General features: G+C 39.6%; 1 protein-coding gene across 2 annotated transcripts in view; it reads left to right on the forward strand.

The window, feature by feature from the left end:
* dennd1b (DENN/MADD domain containing 1B) overlaps positions 1–23,667 on the forward strand; it is a 328,593-nt gene that overhangs the window by 179,064 nt on the left and 125,862 nt on the right. For both annotated transcript variants that reach the window (XM_073063504.1, XM_073063505.1), the window contains exons 6-7: positions 9,189–9,258; positions 13,421–13,501. In XM_073063504.1, coding sequence (XP_072919605.1) covers positions 9,189–9,258; positions 13,421–13,501 — 151 coding nt within the window. The remainder of the gene's footprint in view (positions 1–9,188; positions 9,259–13,420; positions 13,502–23,667) is intronic.

Below are 23,667 nucleotides of genomic sequence, written 5' to 3' on the forward strand. Positions count from 1 at the left end.
TACAGCCAGTTCTGTTGTTTTGTACATCAGGATATTATATAGCTGAGATATTATTTTATCTGAGGCTTTAGGGAGGTGTGTATTAGAATATATTCAGACTCTAAACACATGGCTTAGTCATTTTTTAGAACATTGAACACGGAACAGTACTGCACAGTACAGGCCTTTCAGCCTACGATGTTGTGCTGACCTTTTAACTTATTCCAAGATCAATCTAGTACTTCCCTCCCACATAGCCCTCCATTTTTCTATCATCCTTGTGCCTGTCTAAGAGCCTCTTAAATCTCCCTATTGTATCCACCTCCATCAACACCTCTGGCAGTGCATTCCACACACTTACCACTCTGTGGTTTTTAAAAAAAAACTCCTACTTCTGAAATTGTTATGTTTCGTAACTTCAAAACATTAATTCAAAGCAAACACGGGAGTCCAAATATATGAGTGTAACTTCATCTTTTCTTTAAGTGAGGCGTGCACAAATTGCATGTTAGCATGATGACGTAGGCAGTTAATGTATTTTTATATGTAAGCCCCTGGTCTCCTTGGCTGTGTAAGTCTAGGGAAAACACTCTGCAGTCTCCCAAACCCATGAGATTGAGACGGCTCTCCCACCCCAAACCCCGGTTTGTGTGGATGCTGTGTCATTTGCTACCCTGTTAGAAATTAGTACCAGGAAATAACAGACAGTACACTGCATACAATTATAAGAATTAAATTTATGAATCTTAACTGAAGAATAACAAAAAGAAAAGGGCCCATTCTAATTAAACAGTCCAATGTGCACAAGCTGGAGCTCATCTTGAGCTTCTCTGTCACTCATGTGCTGGGAGAATGAACCCTGCGCCCCCCCCCCCCCCCCCAAGACTATGGTCAGCGCACTCCTAGAAGATAGTGGCGCGGCTAATGTAGATGAACTAAACACACTGATGAGGGGGAGGGAGAAGTGGAGAGTCCGTCATCGTGCCCAGCGCCGGCCCCCTAGGCCTGAGTTGACATAGTAGTGGTAGCATTTCATATATATGACAGGTAATTATTTATTCTTTATGAATCCTGAATTTTTCCATTTACAGCCTTTTTTTTAAAACTTGATTTTGTCTTCAAGAAAAAACATACGGGAGACTGAAAGGCAGGTCTGGCCTTGTCTTTAAGTGTATCATGTGTCGTAGCATGATGCAAAGGCAATTAATGTGTTTTACATATAACTTGTAATTAATTATTTAAATTAACAAGATTGCGTAATCAAACAATATATATTCAAGATTACTCAAACATTATTGAAATATTAAATACGCAACAGATATCACCCCTATGCTTTCCTCCAATCACCTTATAATCATGCCTTCCTGTATTAGCCAGCTTGACCTTGGGGAAACGATGCTGTCTGTCCGCTCTGTCTATATCTCTTATCATACACACTTCCATCAAGTCACCTCTTATTCTCCTTTGCTCCATAGAGAAAAGCTCAAGCCTGCTAAACCTCTCTTCATAAAACATTCTCTCTAATCCAGCATCCAGGTGAATTTCCTCTGCATCCTCTACAAAGCTTACACTTCTTTCCTAAACTGAGGCAACCAGAATTGAACATGATACTCCCAAGTATTCATGTAGGCATATGTACTCCTACACAACTTCTTCGAAGATCTGCAGATCTATTGTATTAATAACTGGGCTATTCCCAATCCCACATGGTGGCATTGCCTTTAGGAGAGCAGAATGCTCGTGACAGGACACCCACAAGACACTATGCCAGTGGACACTTTGTGGAGGACAATTGAAAATCCTGTGGGTTTCCCTCTCAACTATTGTGATTTAGCTGCTGTTGGAAAGGATGGCAACTTAAATTTTTTTTACATAGATTAATTTCAATGTTTTTAATTGCTTCTAAGCATGTGTGCATCTTCAATAAACAACATACACAAATACTCAAATGACAGTGGCAGCTTTGACTAAAGGTGAGCTCAAGGATTTGGCCTCTTATTATGGGAACGATGCAGCTGTTATGGAACCAACTGCCAGAGGAAGTATACGTTGAATGCATATATGAAGTATGTGGCCAGGTACATGGATGACAAGCAGATGAACTCAGCCTTTTTTTTAATGCCTTGGACCAGCACCATTAAGTGAGGGGTCTGTGGATCCCAGGCTGGGAATCATCTGGTTTAGAGAAATATGGGCCACATGCTGGGAAATAGATTAATTTGAATATGTGTCTTATTGACATGGATGTGTATGGGCCAAAGACCCTTTTCTCCCCCCCATGCTATGAAATGTCCAGCACTGACTTGGGCCATACTAGACGAAACATGGGAACCCAGAGCTCTGGCAACCGGTGATTGAAGGATGGAGTTAGATCTGCCCCTTGTGTTAAACTACAACTTGCTTCTCCCACCACAGCATGGAAATGATTTATTTATAAATCAAAAAGTAAGTCAGAGTCAGGAATGTATTCCACGTTAACCACATTTGTCAAAAGCAGCTGTAGCTACAAGGGGAGAAAAAGGAGACACAGACTACTTGCTTGCATATTATCCTCCTCCACCTTGAGATAAGCTGCTTCATGGTTTGCAGAGCGACTCCTCTGCAGTGATGTGACTGATGGTAGAACTGTGTATTTAATTGACTTCTCAATTTGGGACTTAATGCATAGGTTGACCTTGCTGAAAAGGTGGTTGTAATCTACGAGGATTAAAAATGAGTTTCAAGAACCTTGGTTTAAAAAATAAAGTGTTTCACTCTCAACATAATTTTTGAAGTTGTCAAAATTTAACTTCAAGGTGGAAGTGCCCTCCTCAAAATACTATCCTTTAGGATTATTTTTTAAAAAGTCATGCTGTTTATATTTGACAGTTTTATCCAATTTCAAATATTTCATAACCATTAGGTCTTGTTTTTACAGTAGGAAAAATAATTAAGGAATAAATACAGTGGTAGATAAATATTGACAGTTTAGTATGACACTGAAATGCAAAACATTGTTTATATAAGATCTTTGAATCAGGGTTAAAAAGCCATTATAAACCATGAATCATGTTAATCTAGCAGTGAAAATGGAATCTGAAAATGCTTTATTTTGCACTTGTGTACATGGTGACTGATCATAATAGTAGATAAATAATGTTTATTTCTTCAGTGCATTAACTACATGTTGCACTCAAATGTAACTGTTGGAGATTGAAAATTGCTATCTGTGTGAAATCAAAAGGACAAATATCATAATAAAATGTTTTAAATAAAGATAAACATGCCATTGTTGATCCAACCCTAAATTAAAAACCACCCATTATATAGATTATACTTTTTGTGAGGTTTCTTTCATAGTTGGTCAGGTATCTTGTACTCGGTGAGTCAATAACTTATCAGCTATCATAACAGCATCTTGTCAAGACTATCCAAGTCCTCATCTTTGTGCAATAGTGAAGGAGTGTTGTGCTATCAGAAATACTATGAGGGGTAGTCTCTCGAATGAGATGTTAAGCCAGCTGCCATTTCAATCAGAAGCAAAATATCCCAAGGTGCTCTTTAAAAAGAGCCGTGTTCTGGTGTCCAGGCCAATACTTCATTCTCAGGCAACATAATGGATGAAGTGCACAAATTGACTGCCATGTTTCCTATGTTACAATAGTTGACTGTGCTTCAAAATATTCTAATAATTCAAGACCACCTGAGAATGTCTTGATGGCATGAAAAGTGCCTTTAAAGTCCAATTCTTTATTGCCTCTCTAGGAAGCATTTATATTTCTTTATCATTTTTTTAAAAATACAAACTTGAATAAAATGTCTGTTGATAATATTGGAGCATCAAGCCCTTTATAAATATCAGTTTCAAATACTTTATACCTGACACTGAATTTTGAACATATTGTGAGAAGAATATTAATGATGGATTAGTTTTCAAGATGGCAATATTAATCTTATTCCATGCTATAAAATGTAATCTATTCCTCAGATGCCTCCAAGGTATGTTTAACTTGTATTTTCATCATTCTTTAATTTTTGTTCAGTGTTAATCAGTTCTTATTAATGAAGCATTTCTAATTCTGTTCAGAACTGTCCTCAGTATTCCTGCGTACAGTGAAATGGAGATGTACCCGGTAATTAAATCTGTGCTGCCTTGCCAGCCAAACCAAAATAAATGCTATTATCTACCTGGGTGTAGACCTTCATATATATCATTTTCAGATGATAGAAAATACACAAGTTAGTTAATTAAGACCATATTTTTGGGGAGTAGAATTTATTTAACATTCAAACTAAACAATAGACATTCTTTCATCATGTTTCCTATGCCGAGGGCTAGAACCAAATGTTCTTCTTGTAGCCATACAGCCAACTATGATCAATGTTTGTAGTTTTCAGAGTTCCTAAAGAACTAGAAGTATTTGTTTTTGAATTTGAATTATTTGTGTGTAGTTTCACCTAACCACTGAACCACCAGGAGAAATTTGTAATTCCATTCTTATTATTACCCAAGTTACTGTTTTTTTTGCAGGATACACATTTGTGGGTTGATAGTGTGATTGCTATTCAGTGTTTGGAATTCTACAGGGAGGCAATAGCTAATGTTTGTTAAAAATATAACCAGAAATCTTACGTCAAAAACACAAGAGATTTTACAGATGCTGGAAATCCAGAGCAATACTCACAATGTGCTGGAGGAACCCAGCAGGTCAGGCAGCATCTATGGAGACGAATAAAGAGCCAACATTTTGTGCAGAGACCCTTCATCAGCAATTTATATTGCGTTGAAGCACAAAGCACACAGTGTGTGTTGCAGAAATCTTTCGTATTTTGATTGTGTTAAAAACTGTGCTGTCTTCCATCTTGAAGCTTCCAGCTCGTCTGAAGGGTTCATTGCAGTCATTTCTAAAAGATGCCCTCTTACACCATGTACAGATTGACATATTGATTAATCTGTGGCAATTCCACATGAATTCAGGGCTTGGTGTCAAGGAGGAAGATAACACAGAGACAAACCTGTCTTGGTCTCCACATGTGGTGAAATGTGTGAATGTGAGCTGATACTTGTAAAGTAAATCAACTGTTTCACTCAAAAAGCTGCAGACATCCTTCTTCTTAGTCCAATCCATAGGGAGGAGCCATGGTTCTCTTCAATTTCCGATACTGATCCCAAACCTAACAATTGTAAAGAGCTATCTGTGCATTTAGAAGGGGTTGAATATAACTGAGATCCTTCAGTCTCATTGCTTTGTGTACCAGCCTTGCACTGCCTGAGGAAGACCATGAGCTCTAATGATTGACAGAGCATCGCAGCTGCTGCTCAGCACAGGGTCCTTGTGGTGGTGTGGGACTTCCCTACTCACTTTCCCTTTATAAGCAGATGCATGTGGTTTAAGTATCAGCGGGAAATGAGCTAGTTGGAAAGAGTGATGCAGGATCTTTGCCTGGAGCTGGGAAAGCACATCTGGAGTCTTTCCTTACACAGCGTTACAGCAGAATTCCCATCACTTTTCAGAAAACATCCTCCATCTCCCTCCCACAACACTGAGAATAGACTGGTGGTACTCCAGAACCTGCTCTTCCCACTGATAATTGATGTTAATGGTAGCTTCAATTCAGAAATGATGAACCATAAATGTTCTTCTGTGGAAAGTGTCTTTGTAAAAGACTAATCATGTGGTAAACAGTTGCAAGTAATCAAAGCTATGCTTTTGTTAATATCGTGCAAGCAAACCCTAGAATTAGGGCAGTTTAGATCATTATCTATTCTGTTCGGATAGTTTCCAACCTGATGGCATGGACATTGATTTCTCTGACGATTGGAACATTTCCCCTCTGTTCTCCCTCCTCCCCTTTTATTTTTCTCCCATTATGGTGACCCTGAAACTATTCTGTGCTCGTCCCCTGCCCCTGACCTCCCTCTGTTTCCCCACCTCCTTTCCTTTATTCCATGGTCTTCTGTCCTCTCCTGTCAGTTTTCTTCTTCAGCTCTTTGCCTCTTCCACATTACCTCACAGTTTCTCACATCAACCTCTCCCTCACCCGCCCACCTTCGCCCTCCCCCGCTAGCTTGTACTTCTCCCTCTACCTCTTATTCTGGCATCTGCTTCCTTCCTTTCCAATCCTGATGAAACGTCTCCATCTGAAACGCTGGCACAGTTCCAACTGTTTATTTCCATCCCTAAGTGCTCCTGACCCATGAATTGGAGTTGGTTGTAAATTAGACAGATTAAAATAGTTGATTTCTTTCTCTGAAGGACATTAATGAACTAATGAGTCTGTTTAAAAATGTAAACATGAGGAAATCTGCAGATGCTGGAAATTCAAGCAACACACACAAAATGCTGGTGGAATGCAGCAGGCCAGGCAGCATCTATAGGAAGAAGTACAGTCGACGTTTCGGGCCAAGACCCTTCGCCAGGACTAACTGAAAGAAGAGATAGTAAGAGATTTGAAAGTGGGAGGAGTGGTGGAGATCTGAAATGATAGGAGAAGACAGGAGGGGGAAGGATGAAGCTAAAAGCTGGAAAGGTGATTGGCAAAAGGCATACACAGCTGGAGAAGGGAAAGGATCATGGGACGGGAGGCCTAGGGAGAAAGAAAGTGGGAGGGGAGCACCAGAGGGAGATGGAGAGCTGGCAAAAGAGTGATTGTGAGGGACAGAGAGTCCTTGCCTACTCTCCATCTCCCTCTGCTCCCCTCCGCTTTTCTTTCTCCCTTGGCCTCTCTTCCCAAGATCCTTTCCCTTCTCCAGCTGCGTATCCCTTTTGCCAATCAACTTTCCAGCTCTTAGCTTCATCCCTCCCCCTCCTGTGTTCTCCTATCATTTCTGCTGCCCGACCTGCTGAGTTCATCGAGCTTGTTTGTACGTGTTGATTTGACCACAGCATCTGCAGTGTACTTTGTGTTTCCTATAGATGCTGCCTGGCCTACTGCGTTCCACCGGCATTTAGTGTGAGTTGTTGTAATGAGTCTGAGGATTATTTGGAGATTTCATGGTTTTCATTACTAATCTGAGCAACTGGAAAAGACAGGGCATCAGTTGCATTGGAAGTGGTATTTATTGCTGTCTGTAGGGATGGGACTGGCATATGTCTGACAGAAGGATTTACCAAAACAAAAGTGTACAATTGCAGACCTATTTGTGAAGGCAAATTGGTGATGTGAAAGGCTTAGAAATGCCAGGTATTTGTTTAAGTTGAGTAAAGAAGTTAATGCTGGGAGGTGGCACTGAATCTTGATCTTATTTTGCATTGCAAGGAATTACTGCAGGGATAAGTGGCAGTGAAGTAAATCAAAGAAACTGTTCAGTGGGGTTACACACATATAAGACACAGCCCAGATCTGAAAAGGTTTGTTTTATGCAAATAGATGTAAAGTGTTGGTGGGTTACTCTGGGAAGATAAGTAAGAAGCTCTGACAGTTTAGAGGACATCTACGTTCTGCATTTGACTATATCTTTTTGAAACTAAACAGGCAACCTTGGGGAATGAGGTAGGAACACTTATTAGTTTGCCAGTGGAGTTCAAGGGGAACTGAATAAGGTTGGCTGAAAGAAAGTGATTGTAGTTTGCTTTCAAGGAATTTGCTGGAGAGAAGATAAGTGAAAAAAGGATGAAGCTGTATGGGTTTTTGCTTCTAAAGATGGCAATGATGGGCGCCTCCGTCGTCCTTAAGTTTATTCCAAAGAACTGCAAAGTAAAGATGTTGGCAGGAGAATAAAATAAATGAGAGACTTTCGTGTCCCTTTCTGGATGCTCCAAAGTGCTGTCTAGCCAGTGAAATACAGCTGACAAACAGTTATTTAAGACAACATGTGCAGAAATGTTTTCATGACCAGCAATATGATAATGATAAAATTTATTTTTACAGTGATGTTAATTAAGGGATGGCAAAGTGGCCAGGGATCTGAGGATATCTTCCTTAATATAAAAGATGGTGCATTGGGGTGCTTTGCTTTCAAATAAAAAGAACAGATGGGGCTTCGGTTTGATAGCTCATCAGAAAGATGGCACCTCAAAGAGTGCAACATTGATTCAGTCGAGCGCCAGCCTAAATGTTCTTCTCTGGGCTTTATCATGGAACTAGAATTCATAACTTCCAAGCTACAGCGGTAGTGGGAACTTAAATTTCAGATTCAACTTTGCACTATTGCTTGAATAGTGGGAACTTGATCGCACAATTATAGACATTTTCTGGAAAGTATCCCAGAAGAGTGAAGCGAACAATGGTAAAGTTGTATGAAATGCGAATGAGAGATGTGGCCATGAGAAAAAAAAATGAGGACAATGCACTCAGTAGGGCTTGTGACCTGAATAATGAATTAGAAAAGGAACTTGGTTTGTACTGTCTGACTTTATAAATAGAGTACATACAAGGAGAGAACAGTCAGTGGTTCTGGTTCATGAGGTGAAGCAGACTTACAGGGAATACATTATAAGGTGCACAGAAAGCTCATGCCTCTGTTTGGAGTCAGACTCAGAAAGGAAATGGATTGCTCTGGAAGAATTTGGTGGGAGGGGGCAGGGGGAGGAAAATCAATATCTCAATTTTTTTTCCCATTTGAAACACAGACCAATTTATGGAAACGTAAATTCGCTTGAAGGTGGTTACAGAAGTGATTCTTTCTGTTCTGAAATAAGTACTTTTAAGTGGGAAGTACCAAGGTTCAGTTTTAATCATTGAGTATTTTAAGTAAATGACTCTAATTATCTAATTTGAAAGATATATCTTCCAATAATTCTGCAACTAAATTTACACTGACTTAATATACATCTAGTTAATGATTTGCAACCCATTATATATGTATCAAGTGGGTCATTTTATTTTAGCCTTTAATACATCAGGAAAATTTGCACTTTGTTAATATTGAAGATAACAAAATGACTATATTAATGATATTTAAGCAGTTGCTTGTCATTGTGGAAAAGGATGCTTAAAACCATCAGCAGTGTTATCTTGATATAGAAGTCTAAGTAACAGACAGAAGCAAAGGGAAAACAGTGCAAAATTTAAAATGGTCACCGTATCAGCTATCTTCATGCATCATGTTGTTTCCTGGCAAGTAATACTATACTTGTCTTTTCACAAAGTTTTTTATGTTTATGTAAGCTTTACTTTTTAAAACTGGCTTAGAGGGAAATTTCTGTATTGGTATAATTTCAAGTGAAAGCAAAGAGTAATTCAGTCATGCATTTATGACCTGGTAAATATTTTGTAATCTTTTGCAGTTATTTGCCTTGGTTTGAAGTTTACTACAAGCTGTTGAACACCTTAGCAGACCTTCTGGTTAAAGAGCAGGTAAACTATTTGCTTGTGCCTCTTACGTTTCATGGTTCATTTAACTTGTTAAATTACATGACACACAAACAGAATTATTTACATTCAGTACCATAATCCCACCAGCAAATTCAGGTGTGAAAATCAATTTCTATACCATTCTAGGAGCTGGAAAATGTAATTTTGAAGTCAGATTGGACTGTAAAAATAAAATTGGAATTGTGTCTTGAACCAACAAGCAAAAGTTGCCGACGTCAATGAACAACTTAAATTGCAATTCTGATCTATTAAGCACATGGATGATTATTTCCGTGTATTTAGTCTACTAACAAGTATTTATTAATACCATCTAGTTTATTGGAAATTTTAAAAGTATTATTCACTGAACTCCAGCAACAATACACTTGATAGAAGTATTTGCATTACCTAAAGTTATGAACATCAATTGAATGTTAAGTTATTCTGTGATAATGATTTACAATTTACAGGTGATTGACTTATTCTTGCCAGTGACTCTGGGGGTGGGGGTGGGGGAGGGGTGGAGAATGGATTTTTTTTAAAAAAGGCAATTCCCTCAACAATAACTTGGCTTGTACAGGAACCTTCTTGCAGCAATTGTACCAAAGATCAGAGCGACAAACTGGCCATAACCCAAGTGTATCAGATGAAGCACCATATTGAACCTATGGATTAAATCTTGAACAGCCCACAAAGCCTTGCATTCTTGCTTAGTTTGATGTTGGAGCTCTGCAGAATATTGAATGCTTTTGACATTCAGAAAAATTTGCAATCCATTCAATCACTTAGTCTTTTTACATGGAAGAATTATGCACTTAAAACATGAACTGTTAGATGAAGTCAAATTTAAAACTACCTATACACACAATAACTCTTGTTTATCCACTCTCTACTGAAATCATTGGAATAAAACCCCCTACACTAGGCCTAACCCTGGCACAGGTTGTTCATATGATTGTACCAGACTCTATGAAATTCATCTTCATAATGCATTCTTGAAAAATACTTCAAACAGCTGACAACAACTTTGAGTTTCTGTGTCTGTGGAGAGACTGTTGAGGTTGCTGTCAATTAGACTTGGAAATATCAGCAGTTAGCCAGCTTATTGCCAGTATTTCTTCATTAGATCTGTTCCATTTGATTAACTCCTAATTTTCCCTCAACTTGCAATGAGAAACAAAATATTGAATCCAAGAGCTCATGTACTAAGATAGAAGCTTGTGAAAGATCTAAGCATTTACCATGCTTCTATTGACTTGAAAAGCTTTTGAAATCTATCCTAAAAACACATCTGCTACCATATGGCAGTGATTTGAAAGGACTTAAGGTTCATATTGCAAGTTGTTGCTATTTCTCAACTTTTGTTCTCCAGGTAGTCTCTGGTCTGTGCTCTTGAGGTAATAACCTGTCCAACTGCAAATCATGGAAATGTACAGCATGAAAGATGACCATGCTGAAGATGACCATTAATTACATTTGACTGCTTTTTTGCTCAGGGACCTGCAGATGTGTTACTTTCGAATATATAGTACGTAGTTCTCTTTTGAAAGCCACAACTAAAATTGCATCCGCAATATTTTAAGACAGATCTTTTCATAACATAACAACTTGCTGCATTAAAAACCCTCACTTCATGCTTTGATCTTCCTCACTCAAAATTATGTGTTTTGGTTCTGAAGCTCTCTGCTGACGGGGACATTTCCTCTGAATTTGTCCATGTCAATGACTTGTACACATCTTTATATCCTTTCTCGAACTTCTCCACTGAAAGAGAACAAGCCCTACTTCACCAGTTAATCCTCATAAATGAAATCTTTCATGTTGGAACTATTTTAGCTGAATTCCCTCTTGGCCTTTTACATCTTTCCTAAGGTGTGGTGACCAGAAAGACACCCAGTACTCAATTATAGGCTAATTGATACTTTATAAAAAGTTACTGTCTCTACCTTACTTTAATATTGTTTGTGAATCCCACTACCAAGTGCTTTGTAAACCACTTTCTCAACTTATCATGCCATCTTTAACTATTTCAGTACATATAGGCTGTGGTTGTCTGCTCTGGAACCCTGTTCAGAAAAAAAACATTCAGTTTATTCAGTTTCCTGCCAAAATTTCTCACTTTGCACTTCCTTCTAGTAATTTCATCTGCCACACATTTGCCTATTCCAGTCATTTTGAAGTCTGTTGGCATGAGCCAATCTGATAACCACAATTGAAATCTTTCTACCATATTTGTGCTGCAGTCCATTAATGAAGTAGCAGTGATCCCTGCACCAAGCCTGTGGACATCTTTCCTCCCTTCAGTGTTTCTCCTGTAACGCATGGTTCAATGGCACTTCTGAATCTCCATGACAGATCCTGTGATGCCTCCTTCCTCCAGTCTGAAGAGCAAGTTTTAACAATTACTCTGCATTCTGTCTTTGTGAATTCCTTATCTGTTCGGATACTAATGGGTTTCAGTCTATTTAGGATTTTATCAGTCCACATCTCTAACTTCTACTACATTAGCTTCATCAACTCTTCTTGCAACTCATTCACAAATGATCAGATTAGGAAATAATAACACTTACAGTGTGTGTTAGTTGTTTGTTATTTAGTCAGAGATCTGTAAATGCCCATTTTTGTTATAGTTCCTGCCAGGCCTGTGGTAGTTAGTTACTTCTGCATTCCTTCTTGAAGAGAGTCATGGTCACTATTTTGACCATCGCCTTTCATAGTGAAGATTGGAAGAAAATAACAAACTCTTTTGTACCTTCTATCCCTATATCCTTCAGGAATATAAGATGCATGCTAAACAGGCCATGTGATGAATTCACTATCATCGTAGATATCCTCTCTGTGGCTGCCTTCCTCCCCTTCCCTTCTCTCCTGCCCTAGCAGCTCCCCTGTCCCCGCCTCTCCTCCACTTCCCCTCCCTGGCAGCTTCTGCTCTCTCAACAACCTCTCACTTTGCCATCACTTTGATTGCATCCTCTCCTTTAGCAAAGAAAGATGCAGATTATTCACCAAGTATTTCAAACGTGCCATCGACTGCATATAGTGGGATCTTATTGATTGTTCACAAGGCCCATTCCTTTTAATACCTCACTAACATTCACATGGCCTTGAAAACTTATAGATTTATTTTTTATGTTAAGTGCTAACTTATTTTGATATTCTCATTTTACCTCTTTTTACTCACTTCCCCTCTGAGCTTTTGGTGTTCAGCCACATTCTCACTTACACTTCCAACATGATGGAAATCATGCATCCACTTTTTACATTATATTACTTCAAACCGGCATTGATTGCATTATCTTTTCACTCTCTTTGAAAGCTGTCAGTTTTCTCTAACAGTTTTGGCTGCCAATCTTCAACTTCAGGTTATCTGGACTGGATCCCCTTTTATTCTACTGAAGTTAGTGCTCATTTAGTTATTAAGTTCTAATTTGGTTAATCCGTTTTTCCCATTACTGATCAAAATCTTTTGATTCTATGATTATAAACCTTCAAATATTTCTCCTAGCACAACTCCTTCTCTAAAGCTAGATCCATAATGCATGTTCCCCTCTAAGACAATAGGGCACTGAACAGGGAAGTTCTTAACTACATTCTAAAGCGATTCCTCCCTCTCGGCCCAGCTCCCACCCCTCACCCTCCGGTTCCTTTCACACTATCTCAATCAATACTGAGGTGGTTAAAAGTCCTTTTGTATTCCGTGGGTTGTGCACCTCAATGTGATCTTTTCCTCCTCATCAGTGGACTAACCTTCTCCCTGTGGATTATAATATTTGAAAGTGCTAATGCTAAATTAAATGTAAGATATCAATCTCAATGGGTACAGAAGGGTGCCCAGAATAAATCTATTAATTTAAAAATAAATTTATTTCCATTGCTTTAGTTAATATCAAATTGATATTTGATATTTTGTTCAAAAATAAATTGCTTTTTATAAATAGACTTCAAAAATAAATAGACTTTTTAAGCTTTGCTTTTGAGTTGGGTAGAGAAAATAATTACAGATAACAATTACAGTATACTTCCATTAGAAGAATGAATTGTATCATCATTGGGATGGTGCATAGAGGACAAATTGTTTCTGCTTAATTCTTAATTTTCAGTCTTTGATTCCATTTAAGATAAGTTCCTAATGTCTAATTTGTGAAAATTCTTATTTGACTTGCAGGAAAATGACTTGAATGATATTTTACAAACGTTATACAAACATGAGGTGCCATTGCCTAATACTCCTGTCAATCTCAGCCTGGTAGGTTTATTTTTGCATTTGCTTACTTTAAAGATAAATTCATATTTTAGCAATTTCAGACATTGGTCCAGTTTTGTGTGCCACAGGCAAAAGCAAACGGGACTCCTCAGTGCTTTATATTTAAGTAACCAGCAAAAGCTTTTCATTTCCTGCCTTGGTTTCAAATTTGGTAGCCCACTATGTGATAGTTTAGTAATAGCTCTGTATTATTTATCTTAACATTTTTCACACAGCAATTCAGCAATTTACTTTTGAAAAACTCTAAAATTGTATTCTATTAAGTGCAGAAAAGAAGCTGGTGCAAAGTAAGTTGTTGTTTTTAACAGTTAAGTTAAACTCAACTATCATTATTTGCAAAATTTTCAATTCTGTTATTTTATGAGCTCACATTTGGAACTGAATATGAATTCACATTTTGGTCTTAGTTACCAGTTGAACTTCACTTTGTTAAAGAGGTTGGCTACACATCAAGATATTGGAGCTGAGTCTGTCAATACAATATAAGATGAAGAAACACAGATGGTTATCTTTGCACTTTCATGAAGACAGCACATTTGTTTATTGGAAGAGCAGTCGGAGGGTATTGCTGTAGTTTTAAGACAGTTGTGAGTTGCTGATATTAACATTTTTTTTAACTAGAACTGTGCTGTGTATTATCATGTTATCAGTGTTCCATATCTATGCTACTTTGAAGTTAAGCAGCCTTCCAGTCAACTCACATTAATGGAAGGATATTCTTATCCAGCAAATCAGTAATTAACATAAAACATGAAAAGTAAAAGGAAAATACAAACATACAATGATTATTGCTCTGACAAAAGAAATTGGTGAAGGGTTGACACCAACCTCCATATTTGGATAGAAGGAGGTAGGTTGTAAGCAGCATTATAGAGATTAGGAAAATTCAAGGTACTTTAGGAGGGAATTCCAGCACAGATACCTCGGAGTGCTGGAGGGCAGGAAGATGAAAAAGATAACAGAGGGAAACAAGGAGAAGGACTTTATAACTGATGTATTTATTAACTGATGACCATCTCCGTCAGTGAGTACGTGATTATTGGGTGTGTAAATCTTGGTCTCTGCCCAAGGACAGAATACAGGCAGTCCCCAAGTTACCAACGTCCGACTTACAGACAACTCGTACTTACGAACCGAGGAAGGAGAACGCCGTTCGCCATTTTAAGTTGGATCGCGACGCTGTCCGCCATTTTAAGTCGTTGCCATTGACACTGTTGAGTATGTAACTTTGTATATGGCTTAAATTTTTCTTAGCAAGATTCACCCTGACCCTGCCCCCCCCCCCCCTTTTTCGGTCAGCTGGTGGTGCAGTGTGATCAGCGCCGGGTTCGAGACAGACTGCTCCCGAGCGCTCCAGGTTGATGTCGATCCAGTGACTCCCGTACCATCCGTGCTGGGTTGATGTCGAGTTCACAACTCGACCTCGTAAAAAAAATACTACCACCTCCAGTTTAAATTCTCACACAGAATATTGTGGAGGATCAAATACCCAAACCCAGCAAAGCCCCCTCTTGTCCCATTTAACTTGTCTCAGAGCGGTGGAGTTTAGGACCTGGGGAATTCAGTGCGGTGGTCCTCAGGACCCAGCAGAGCTCGGCAGCTGGCGGAGGTCAGGACCCGCCGCCCACAGTGTTTCTCTTCCGTTGACGGGAAGCGATCGCGATTGAAAATAAAGTGGAAATAATAAAGCGTTTGGAAAGAGGTGAAACACCATCGGTCATTAGAAAAGCATTAGGCTACAGTCAGTCAATGATCGGAACAATTTTAAAGGATAACGGATAAAGTGAGAATAATGGAGCATGTGAAAGGCCCTGCCCCGATGGAAGCTACAATTATTACTAAGCAACACAGTGGTTTAATTATTGGAATACGTACGCTTCTTAAGTGTTTTATATGCATAGAAAGGTAAAATATATACTATATACTAAGGCAAACATTTGACTAACTGACGCTAAATAATACCGGATGTACTTGTTCTGACTTACTTACAAATCCGACTTAAAGACAGACTCAGGAACGGAACTCGTCCGTAACCCGGGGACTGCCTGTAGTGATAGAAGATATCTGGTTATGGAAGGGCACAGAAGAAATCAGCCAGGATCATTTTGGAACAGAGAATCCTGAGGGATTAGGTTTACAGCAGATGAGATAAGTGGAATTTGTTGAATTAGAAATGGGAGACTGGAAATTTCAAACTCTATCTTGCATAATATTTATGAATGCATTTTAGAGAGAACTGACCATTGTATGAAAATAATTGTTATTTTGACAATGTTGAGTTGTTTGCTTTACTCACTTATGATCTGCTTTTCTTATTCTTGGGCGGTTTCTCAGAATTGAGGACGACTTGCTTCACTCCAAATTTTGGAGGTTCTGAGGTGGCAGTTCTAAGCCTCCACCAATGGCTGATGGGGCAGGTTACTTCTGCTGCCTTTGTAGGGGCTCTGTGCACGTCTAACTTATGGACTGAAGGTTCTTGATGCCATCCCAAGACTGAGACAGGACTTTCAATTAAAAAGGGCATTAAGTCAGCAATCTAATTTCCAAGCAGTAATTTTGTTACACACTATTTCTTAATTATCATTCGATTTTATAGATTTGCTCATGTTGCTCATTTATTCAAGTTAGACTTTAGCACTCTGAGAAAGCTGTTTGCAAATTTTCTTTGTGATGCAGCATATTGAATTTTGCGGTTAACATCACTTATACCATGGAACAGAAAAATTTCAAATAACTTTTCGCAAATGTTATTTAAAATGGGCAACAAAACATTTGCACTGCTTGTCGTTAATTGGCATTAAATATATATTTTGCTGCATTGCTAGTATGCCATATTGGGCATATTCTGCCTCCTCCCAATAGCTGAAAAGCTTTCTCAGAGTGCTAAAGTTTAACTTGGATAAATAAGTGATATGAGCATCTGTAAAACCAACTGAACTATAAATAAGACATAGTGTGTAACAAAATTAGCTTGAAAACTAGACTGCCATCTGAAGGTCCTTTTCTATTGAAGGACCTGTCCCAGTCCTTGGATCTGCTGCACATTCCACAGAGAGAGTTCCCAGCCAAATGGAGTGGGATGAATCCACATAAAGTCCTGGCTTTCTCTGGTCTGGTGTGATACCACAATGTTGGAAAACTCAGTGGGGTTAAGTGTGACTGGTACCAGTTGCAAGCAAGGTAGTTTGTTGTCCAGGAGCCAGAGTGCTGGGGAAGCAGTTCTGTCTGTGGAACGCAAACATTCACTCCTGATGATGGGGTGATCTGTGAGTGCAGAGTAACGAGATGTCTATTCCACAAAGGTGCTTCTTTCCCCTATTGTCATTTTGCTGTAGGTATATTCTGAGTTTTAAGTTGTCACTGAACGTTCACAATTTGTGAGTGTCCGTGACTTCAAAGAGCCATTTGTAACAATACAAAGCAAATTAATTGGTATTATAGGTATGTATCTTTCTTTGTACTTGTTCTTATTGTAATATAAACTTTTGTTAATGTATGATGCTTCACAAGTCTATGTAAATACTGTATTGTTTCAGAATATGAATGGAACATCGCTCAGGAAGCTTTTACTGTTTTCTTTAAAGTCAGACCACATGTAATACTTTGTGTATAGGTTGTCTGCTCCTAGATTGCAGCAAAGGTATTATTATCTTTCTGAGGATTAGTAAACAGCAATTATAATTCCAGACACCTGGAACCAAACAGAAGGAAATGTTCAGGGATTTCCTTTGGGAGCTGGAAGAAAGATCATAAAGTTTTCAAGATCAAGAAGTAAATTAGAGTCCTAGAAAAGTACAGGACAGAAACAGGTCTTTTGGCCCATCTCGCCTGTGCCGAACCATTTAAACTGCCTACTTCCATAGACCTGCATCCAGATAATTGCCCTCCATCCATGTCCATATCCAAACTCCTCTTCAACGTTGAAATCAAGCTCGCATGCACCACTTGCACTGTCAACTCATTCCACACTCTCATGACTCTTTGGGTAAAGGGGTTTCTCCCCAATGTTCCCCTTAAACATTTCACCTTTTACCCTTAATCCATGACCTCTACTTGTAGTTCCACCCAACTTCAGTGGAAAACGCCTGCTTGAATTTACCCTGTCTATACTCCTTATAAACTTGTGTATCTCTATCAACTTTATTCTGAATCTACTACTTTCCAAGAAGTAAAGTCCTGACCTATTCAATCTTTCCATATAGCTCAGGTTCTCCAGTCCCAGCAACATCCTTATAAATTTTCTTTGTACTCTTCCAATCTTATTTATATCTTCCCTGTAGATAGGTGACCAAAACTGCACACAGTATTCCAAATTAGGCCTCACCAACATCTTGTCCAACTTCAACTTAACATCCCATCTCCTATATTCCGTACTTTGATTTATGGAGGCTAGTGTGCTAAAAGCTTTCTTTTTGACCCTATCTACCTGTGCAACTTCTTCAATTAATTATGTTCCAGTTTTCCCAGATCCCTTTATTCTACTGCGTGCCCTACCATCTACTGTGTAAGACCTACCTCGGCTGATCCTCCCGAAGTACCACACCTCACACTTGTCTGCATTAAATTCCGTCTATCATTTTTCCAGGTGGTTCAGATCCTCTGCAAGCTCTGATGGTCCTCCTCGCTGTCCACTACACCACCAATCTTGCTGTTGTAATTAACCATATTATCATCCAAATCATTGATACAGATGATAAACAACAATGGACCCAGTGCTGATCACTGTGGCACACCGCTAGTCCCAGGCCCCCAGTCAGTAAAGCAACCATCTATGACCACTCTTTGGCTTTTCCCACAAAGCCAATGTCTAATCCAATCTACTACCTCATTTTAAATGACAGACAGACAGACATACTTTATTGATCCGGAGGGAAATTGGGTTTCCTTACAGCCGCACCAACCAAGAATAGTGTAGAAATATAGCAATACAAAACCATAAATAATTAAATAATAATAAGTTAATTATGCCAAGTGGAAATAAGTCCAGGACCAGCCTATTGGCTCAGGATGTCTGACACTCCGAGGGAGGAGTTGTAAAGTTTGATGGCCACAGGCAGGAATGACTTCCTATGACGCTCAGTGTTACATCTCAGTGGAATGAGTCTCTGGCTGAATGTACTCCTGTGCCTAACCAGTACATAATGGAGTGGATGGGAGTCATTGTCCAAGATGGCATGCAACTTGGACAGCATCCTCTTTTCAGACACCACCGTCAGAGAGTCCAGTTCCACTCCCACAACATCACTGGCCTTACGAATGAGTTTGTTGATTCTGTTGGTATCTGCTACCCTCAGCCTGCTGCCCCAGCACACAACAGCAAACATGATAGCACTGGCCACCACAGACCCGTAGAACATCCTCAGCATCGTCCAGCAGATGTTAAAGGACCTCAGTCTCCTCAGGAAATAGAGACGGCTCTGACCCTTCTTGTAGACAAGCGACTGAACCTTCTTGACCCACCACCCATACAGGAGCTTGTCAAATGCTTTGCTGAAGTCCATGTAGACAACATCTTCTGCCTTGCCTTCATCAGCTTTCCTGGTAACATCCTCAAAAGCTGTAGGTCAATGGCAAAAGACACGACCTACTGTGCACAAAGCCATGCTCACTATCCTTAATCAGTCCATGTCTATCCAAATAATTATATATCCGGTCCCTTAGAATATCTTCCAATAACTTTCTCACTAATGATGCCAGGCTCACCAGCCTATGATTTCTTGGTTTATTTTAGAGCCTTTCTTAAACAGTGGAACAACATTAGCTATCCTCCAATCCTCCGGTACTTCAGCTGTCTCTAAGAATGATTTAATTATCTCTGCTAGGGCCCCTGCAATTTCTGCATTTGCCTCCCACAGGATCCGAGGGAACACCTTGTCAGATACTGCGGATTTATCCAACCTAATTTGCCTGATGACAGAAATTACACCCCCCCAACACTAATCTTATTACGGTCTATGACCTCACTGCTGCTTTGCCTCACTTCTATAAGTGTCTGTGTCCATCTTGTGAGTAAATGCAGATGCAAAAAATCAATTTAAGGTCTCCTATATCTCTTTTGGCTTTACCATTCTGATCTTCCAGCGGACCAATTTTGTCCCTTGTAATTCTTTTGCTCTTAACATAGCTGTAGAATCAGGATTCTCCTTCAGCTTATCTGCTAGGGCAACCTCATGCTTTTTGCTTTTAGCCCTTTGATTTCTTTATGCGTTCTCTAGCATTTCTTATACTCCATAAGTACCTCCTATACCTGCTATGCACCTCTTTTTTCTTAACAGGGCCTTAATTTCCCTTGAAAACCAAGGTTCCCTACATTTGTTATCCTTACCTTTTACTCTGACGTGCACATACACACTTTGTACTCTCAAAATTTCACTTTTGAAGGCATCCCTCCTACCAAGTACATCTTTGCCAGAAAATAGCCTATCCTCATCCGCACTTGCCAGACATTTTCTGATGCTAGGAAAATTGGCCTTTCTCCAACTTAGAATCTCGATCTGTGGACCAGACATATCTTTTTCCATATTTACTTTGAAACTAATGGCATTATGATCACTGATGGATAATAAAATTGGGAAGCTGGAGTCCTAGTTCTTGCTACAGCTGAGGCTACACAGCTCCCAAGTCACTCCAACACTTCATGCCCTTGTGACCATGTCTGCCTAAAAAGAGCAACGGAGGGCAGTGCAGAGATCTGTTGAGGCTATCCACTTTGGTAAGAGGAGCAAGAAGGCAGAATATTACTGTATTTAAATAGTATGAGAATATTGAATGCAGGTTAAATGTACTTGTCTTAAAAGAAAACTGCAAGCAGGTAGAGCAAGTGTTCAAGAGGGCATTGTAAGTTTTTAATCATTACTGCAAGTCAATCTCATAAACTGAAGGAAGTTTTGCTGCAAGACCTTAGTGGGACAGAACTTGAGGACAGCACTGCAGCTCAAGCGGAGAGTCAGTGTGCCAGTTGATGTCCCAACTATTGAGTACGTCTACATAAAAAATGTTGCTGTAGAAAAGCAGCATCCATCATCAAAAATCCTCACCACCCAGACCATGCTCTTTTCTCGCTGTTGCCATCAGGTAGAAGGTATAAGTGCCTCAGGACTCACACCACCAGGTTCAAGAACAGTTTCTACCCCTCAACCATCAGGCTCTTGAACAAAAGAGGATAGCTACACTCATTTAAGGACTCTGTTATATTGTTATTTCATACTTATTATTTATTGCTATTTATTATTATCTGAATTTGCATAATTTGCTTACAGTTAACAGTCCCTGATGTTTACAGTTTACAGTTACTGTTCTATGAATTTGCCAGGTATGCCCGCAGCAAAAGTATTTCAGGGTTGTATGTGGTGATATGTATGTGCTCTGATAATAAAATTTATTTTGAACTTTGAACAGAGACACATGGTTTTCATCTGTGTGCTCTGGCTTCCTTCTATGTGCCAAAGATGTGTGGATTAATAGGCCACTGTTAATTGTTCCTAGTGTTCAGGTTAGTGAGGGAATCTTGGGGGGGGGGGGGCGGGGATTTGATGGTAATATTGAAATCAGCGTAGGATATTGTAAAAGTCTACTGAATAGTTGAGGAGGATACAGTGAACTGAAGGGCCTGTTTCTGTGCTGTAAAACTCTGACTCTGTAACTCCTGGAGTAGTGTGTAAAGTTTTGATCACGTTAAAGAGAAGATATACTTGGAAGCAATGCACACTGGATTGATTCTTGTCAGAACAGGATGATTTCATGTTGCTGTATTGACCTTATCTTCATGTTGAACTCGATTATGCTGAAGGAGCTTGGCAGGATAGACATTGTGGGGATATTCTCCATACTGGCACAGCTTAGCACTGGGTACATGGTTTCAGAAGAAATTGTTGTCCAAGTTAGACAGATAGGTGACAATCTACTTCTCTTTGTGGTTGTGGGTCTTTGTAAATCGCAACCCCAGAGAGATGTGAAACTTGAGATCACCGAATACATTCAAGATAAATTTCTTGATGCAGAGTGCAAGATTGCCACCAGGTTGCAAAAGATCAGGTGATCTGGCAGCAGAGCTTGGAGATTTGGAGTCTGATATTGTTCGGACAAAGGATGAAAGAGGCCGGGAAACAGCTGAATGCATTCATCAAAGCAGCAGATATTTTGTTGAATATTTTAACATTTGAGAAGGAACAAAAAATTAATGGCAAATTTGTGAGTGAGCATGTTCAGAATTATAAGATTTGACTGTACTGACAGCAAACCATTTCCTGTTTCCTGCCCATGGGCTCAAGATATGAGCCGTATCACCTGATTTGAATGTGAGCGATGAAGAAACTGGAAGTAAAAACTGAATTGAGGAAGAAAGATTTTAAGCAGGATTTCTGTACTTGCAGAGAACTATTAAATTCCTTCACGTAGACAGTTGTCCACGTACTGCAACTTCTGCTTGGCATCTGACTGTCTTGAAGGGTAATGGGTGATGATGATCATCATCATCGTAAATGTGGATGGAAGATATGGAGATTCTGAGATGCCTAGTCATCAAGATCCCCCTCTCGGCCTTACAGTGTAGTCCAAAGGAAAGCTTATGAGGCAATACGTTTGGCTCCAGCTTGACTGCAGGAGCTGCCGGCAGGATGTTCAGTGACTTCCAGCCACTTCAAGGGCTCCACTCCAGATTTACCTTCTGGGTTTACTCCAATAGTCTTTGTCTCTCCCAAGGCTGCCCACAGTGCAGTGGGGCTATTTACCCATAGTTGGGGATCTGGTTCATGAGCACCAGGGTGTGTCTACACACTGGCGAGCCTGTATGCTACGTGTGCAGGGGCCAGACCACCTCCCTGTCCTCTATAGTTCAGTCTGAGTCCGAAAGGAGTTCAGTTTCCGTGTGTCACCAGTGAAGAGGCACTACATGAGGCTTGCTGTTGCAGAAGCTATGTACTGGCTGGGAGAGACTTACACACTCAGCTCTCCTTTTCACAAGACTGCTGGCCAGCAGTGGAAGCTGAAAGTCAGAGCGACAAGCACTCCCCACTACACTACCACACTAGACGCACCACGGTAACTTATACTTCTGATGTAATTACTCAAACTCAGTGCACTCTTGTATCATTTAAACAGTTCCCTGAGTAACTTGCCGCCAGTGCAGAAGGTTAAAGGTTCAAATACACTTCAGGGACTTGAGTTGAAAATTGTAGGTTGACATTCCCATCCTGCGATGAAGAATTGTTGCTCAGTGTGAGTTGACATATTTTGTATCTGATTTTAAACAGAAGTCCCATCTGATTACACAGGTGTACGTAAAGGATCCCATGGTACTATTTCAAAGAGCAGAGGGATATACCTCTGGTGCCCTGCTAAATATTTATCTCTGTTTCAACACCATTAAAACAGATGAACAGGTCATTACCACATTAAAAATGCATGGTTGTTTTAATTATTTCCAACTGTTGGTAGAGGTGGAAAGGTTTTCTAACAGCAAGAGTTGTTAGAAGACCGTTGTGGCAACATGTGGCCAGGGCTTTGGTTGCTATTGCCTGTAGTCTACCCACTGCTTATCACAGAATCATGGCATGCATTGGGAGTCACAATCATTTAATGAGGTCACGTGAGAGACTGCAATGCAATGCAATACCTGGGCTGGGAACAATGCAATTCTACCTGTTAAAAATTAATCTCTTATTTGATTTTATAAGTTTTTTTGTGTGGGTCTCATTAGCATTAGTTGTTCATCCTTTTTCATGTTGAGCGCTATGTACCAAAATTTCTTCTTTAAAACATCTCTGTTGAACATTCCATTCAAAGCATGGCAATTCATTCAAAACAGCAGTTCTTTGTCAGATCACCGGAGTGTCAACCTACATTTTTTAAGTTGGTTCTCTGGAGTAGGGTTTGAACCTCCAGTTTTCTGTGGAAAGTTACTGCCTAAGCCACTTACTTGATAAAAAAAAATGTGCACCCAACAATGGTGATTTCCATCAAAATGTAACTTGTAAGCTTAGAGAACTTACAAGTTAAAGCAACATAATAGTTCTCGGTAAGTATTGGAGCCATTGGTCTTTTCTGATACCTGCTTTTATTTCTGTTTCCTCATTGATGTTTAAATAATGTGAAAATCCTTGTAGTCATGGACAGGATGCAGGAAGTGGCTTATTGTCTGGACAGTCAGA

Source organism: Hemitrygon akajei, chromosome 12, assembly GCF_048418815.1.
Source record: "Hemitrygon akajei chromosome 12, sHemAka1.3, whole genome shotgun sequence".
In the NCBI taxonomy this organism is placed as follows: domain Eukaryota; kingdom Metazoa; phylum Chordata; class Chondrichthyes; order Myliobatiformes; family Dasyatidae; genus Hemitrygon; species Hemitrygon akajei.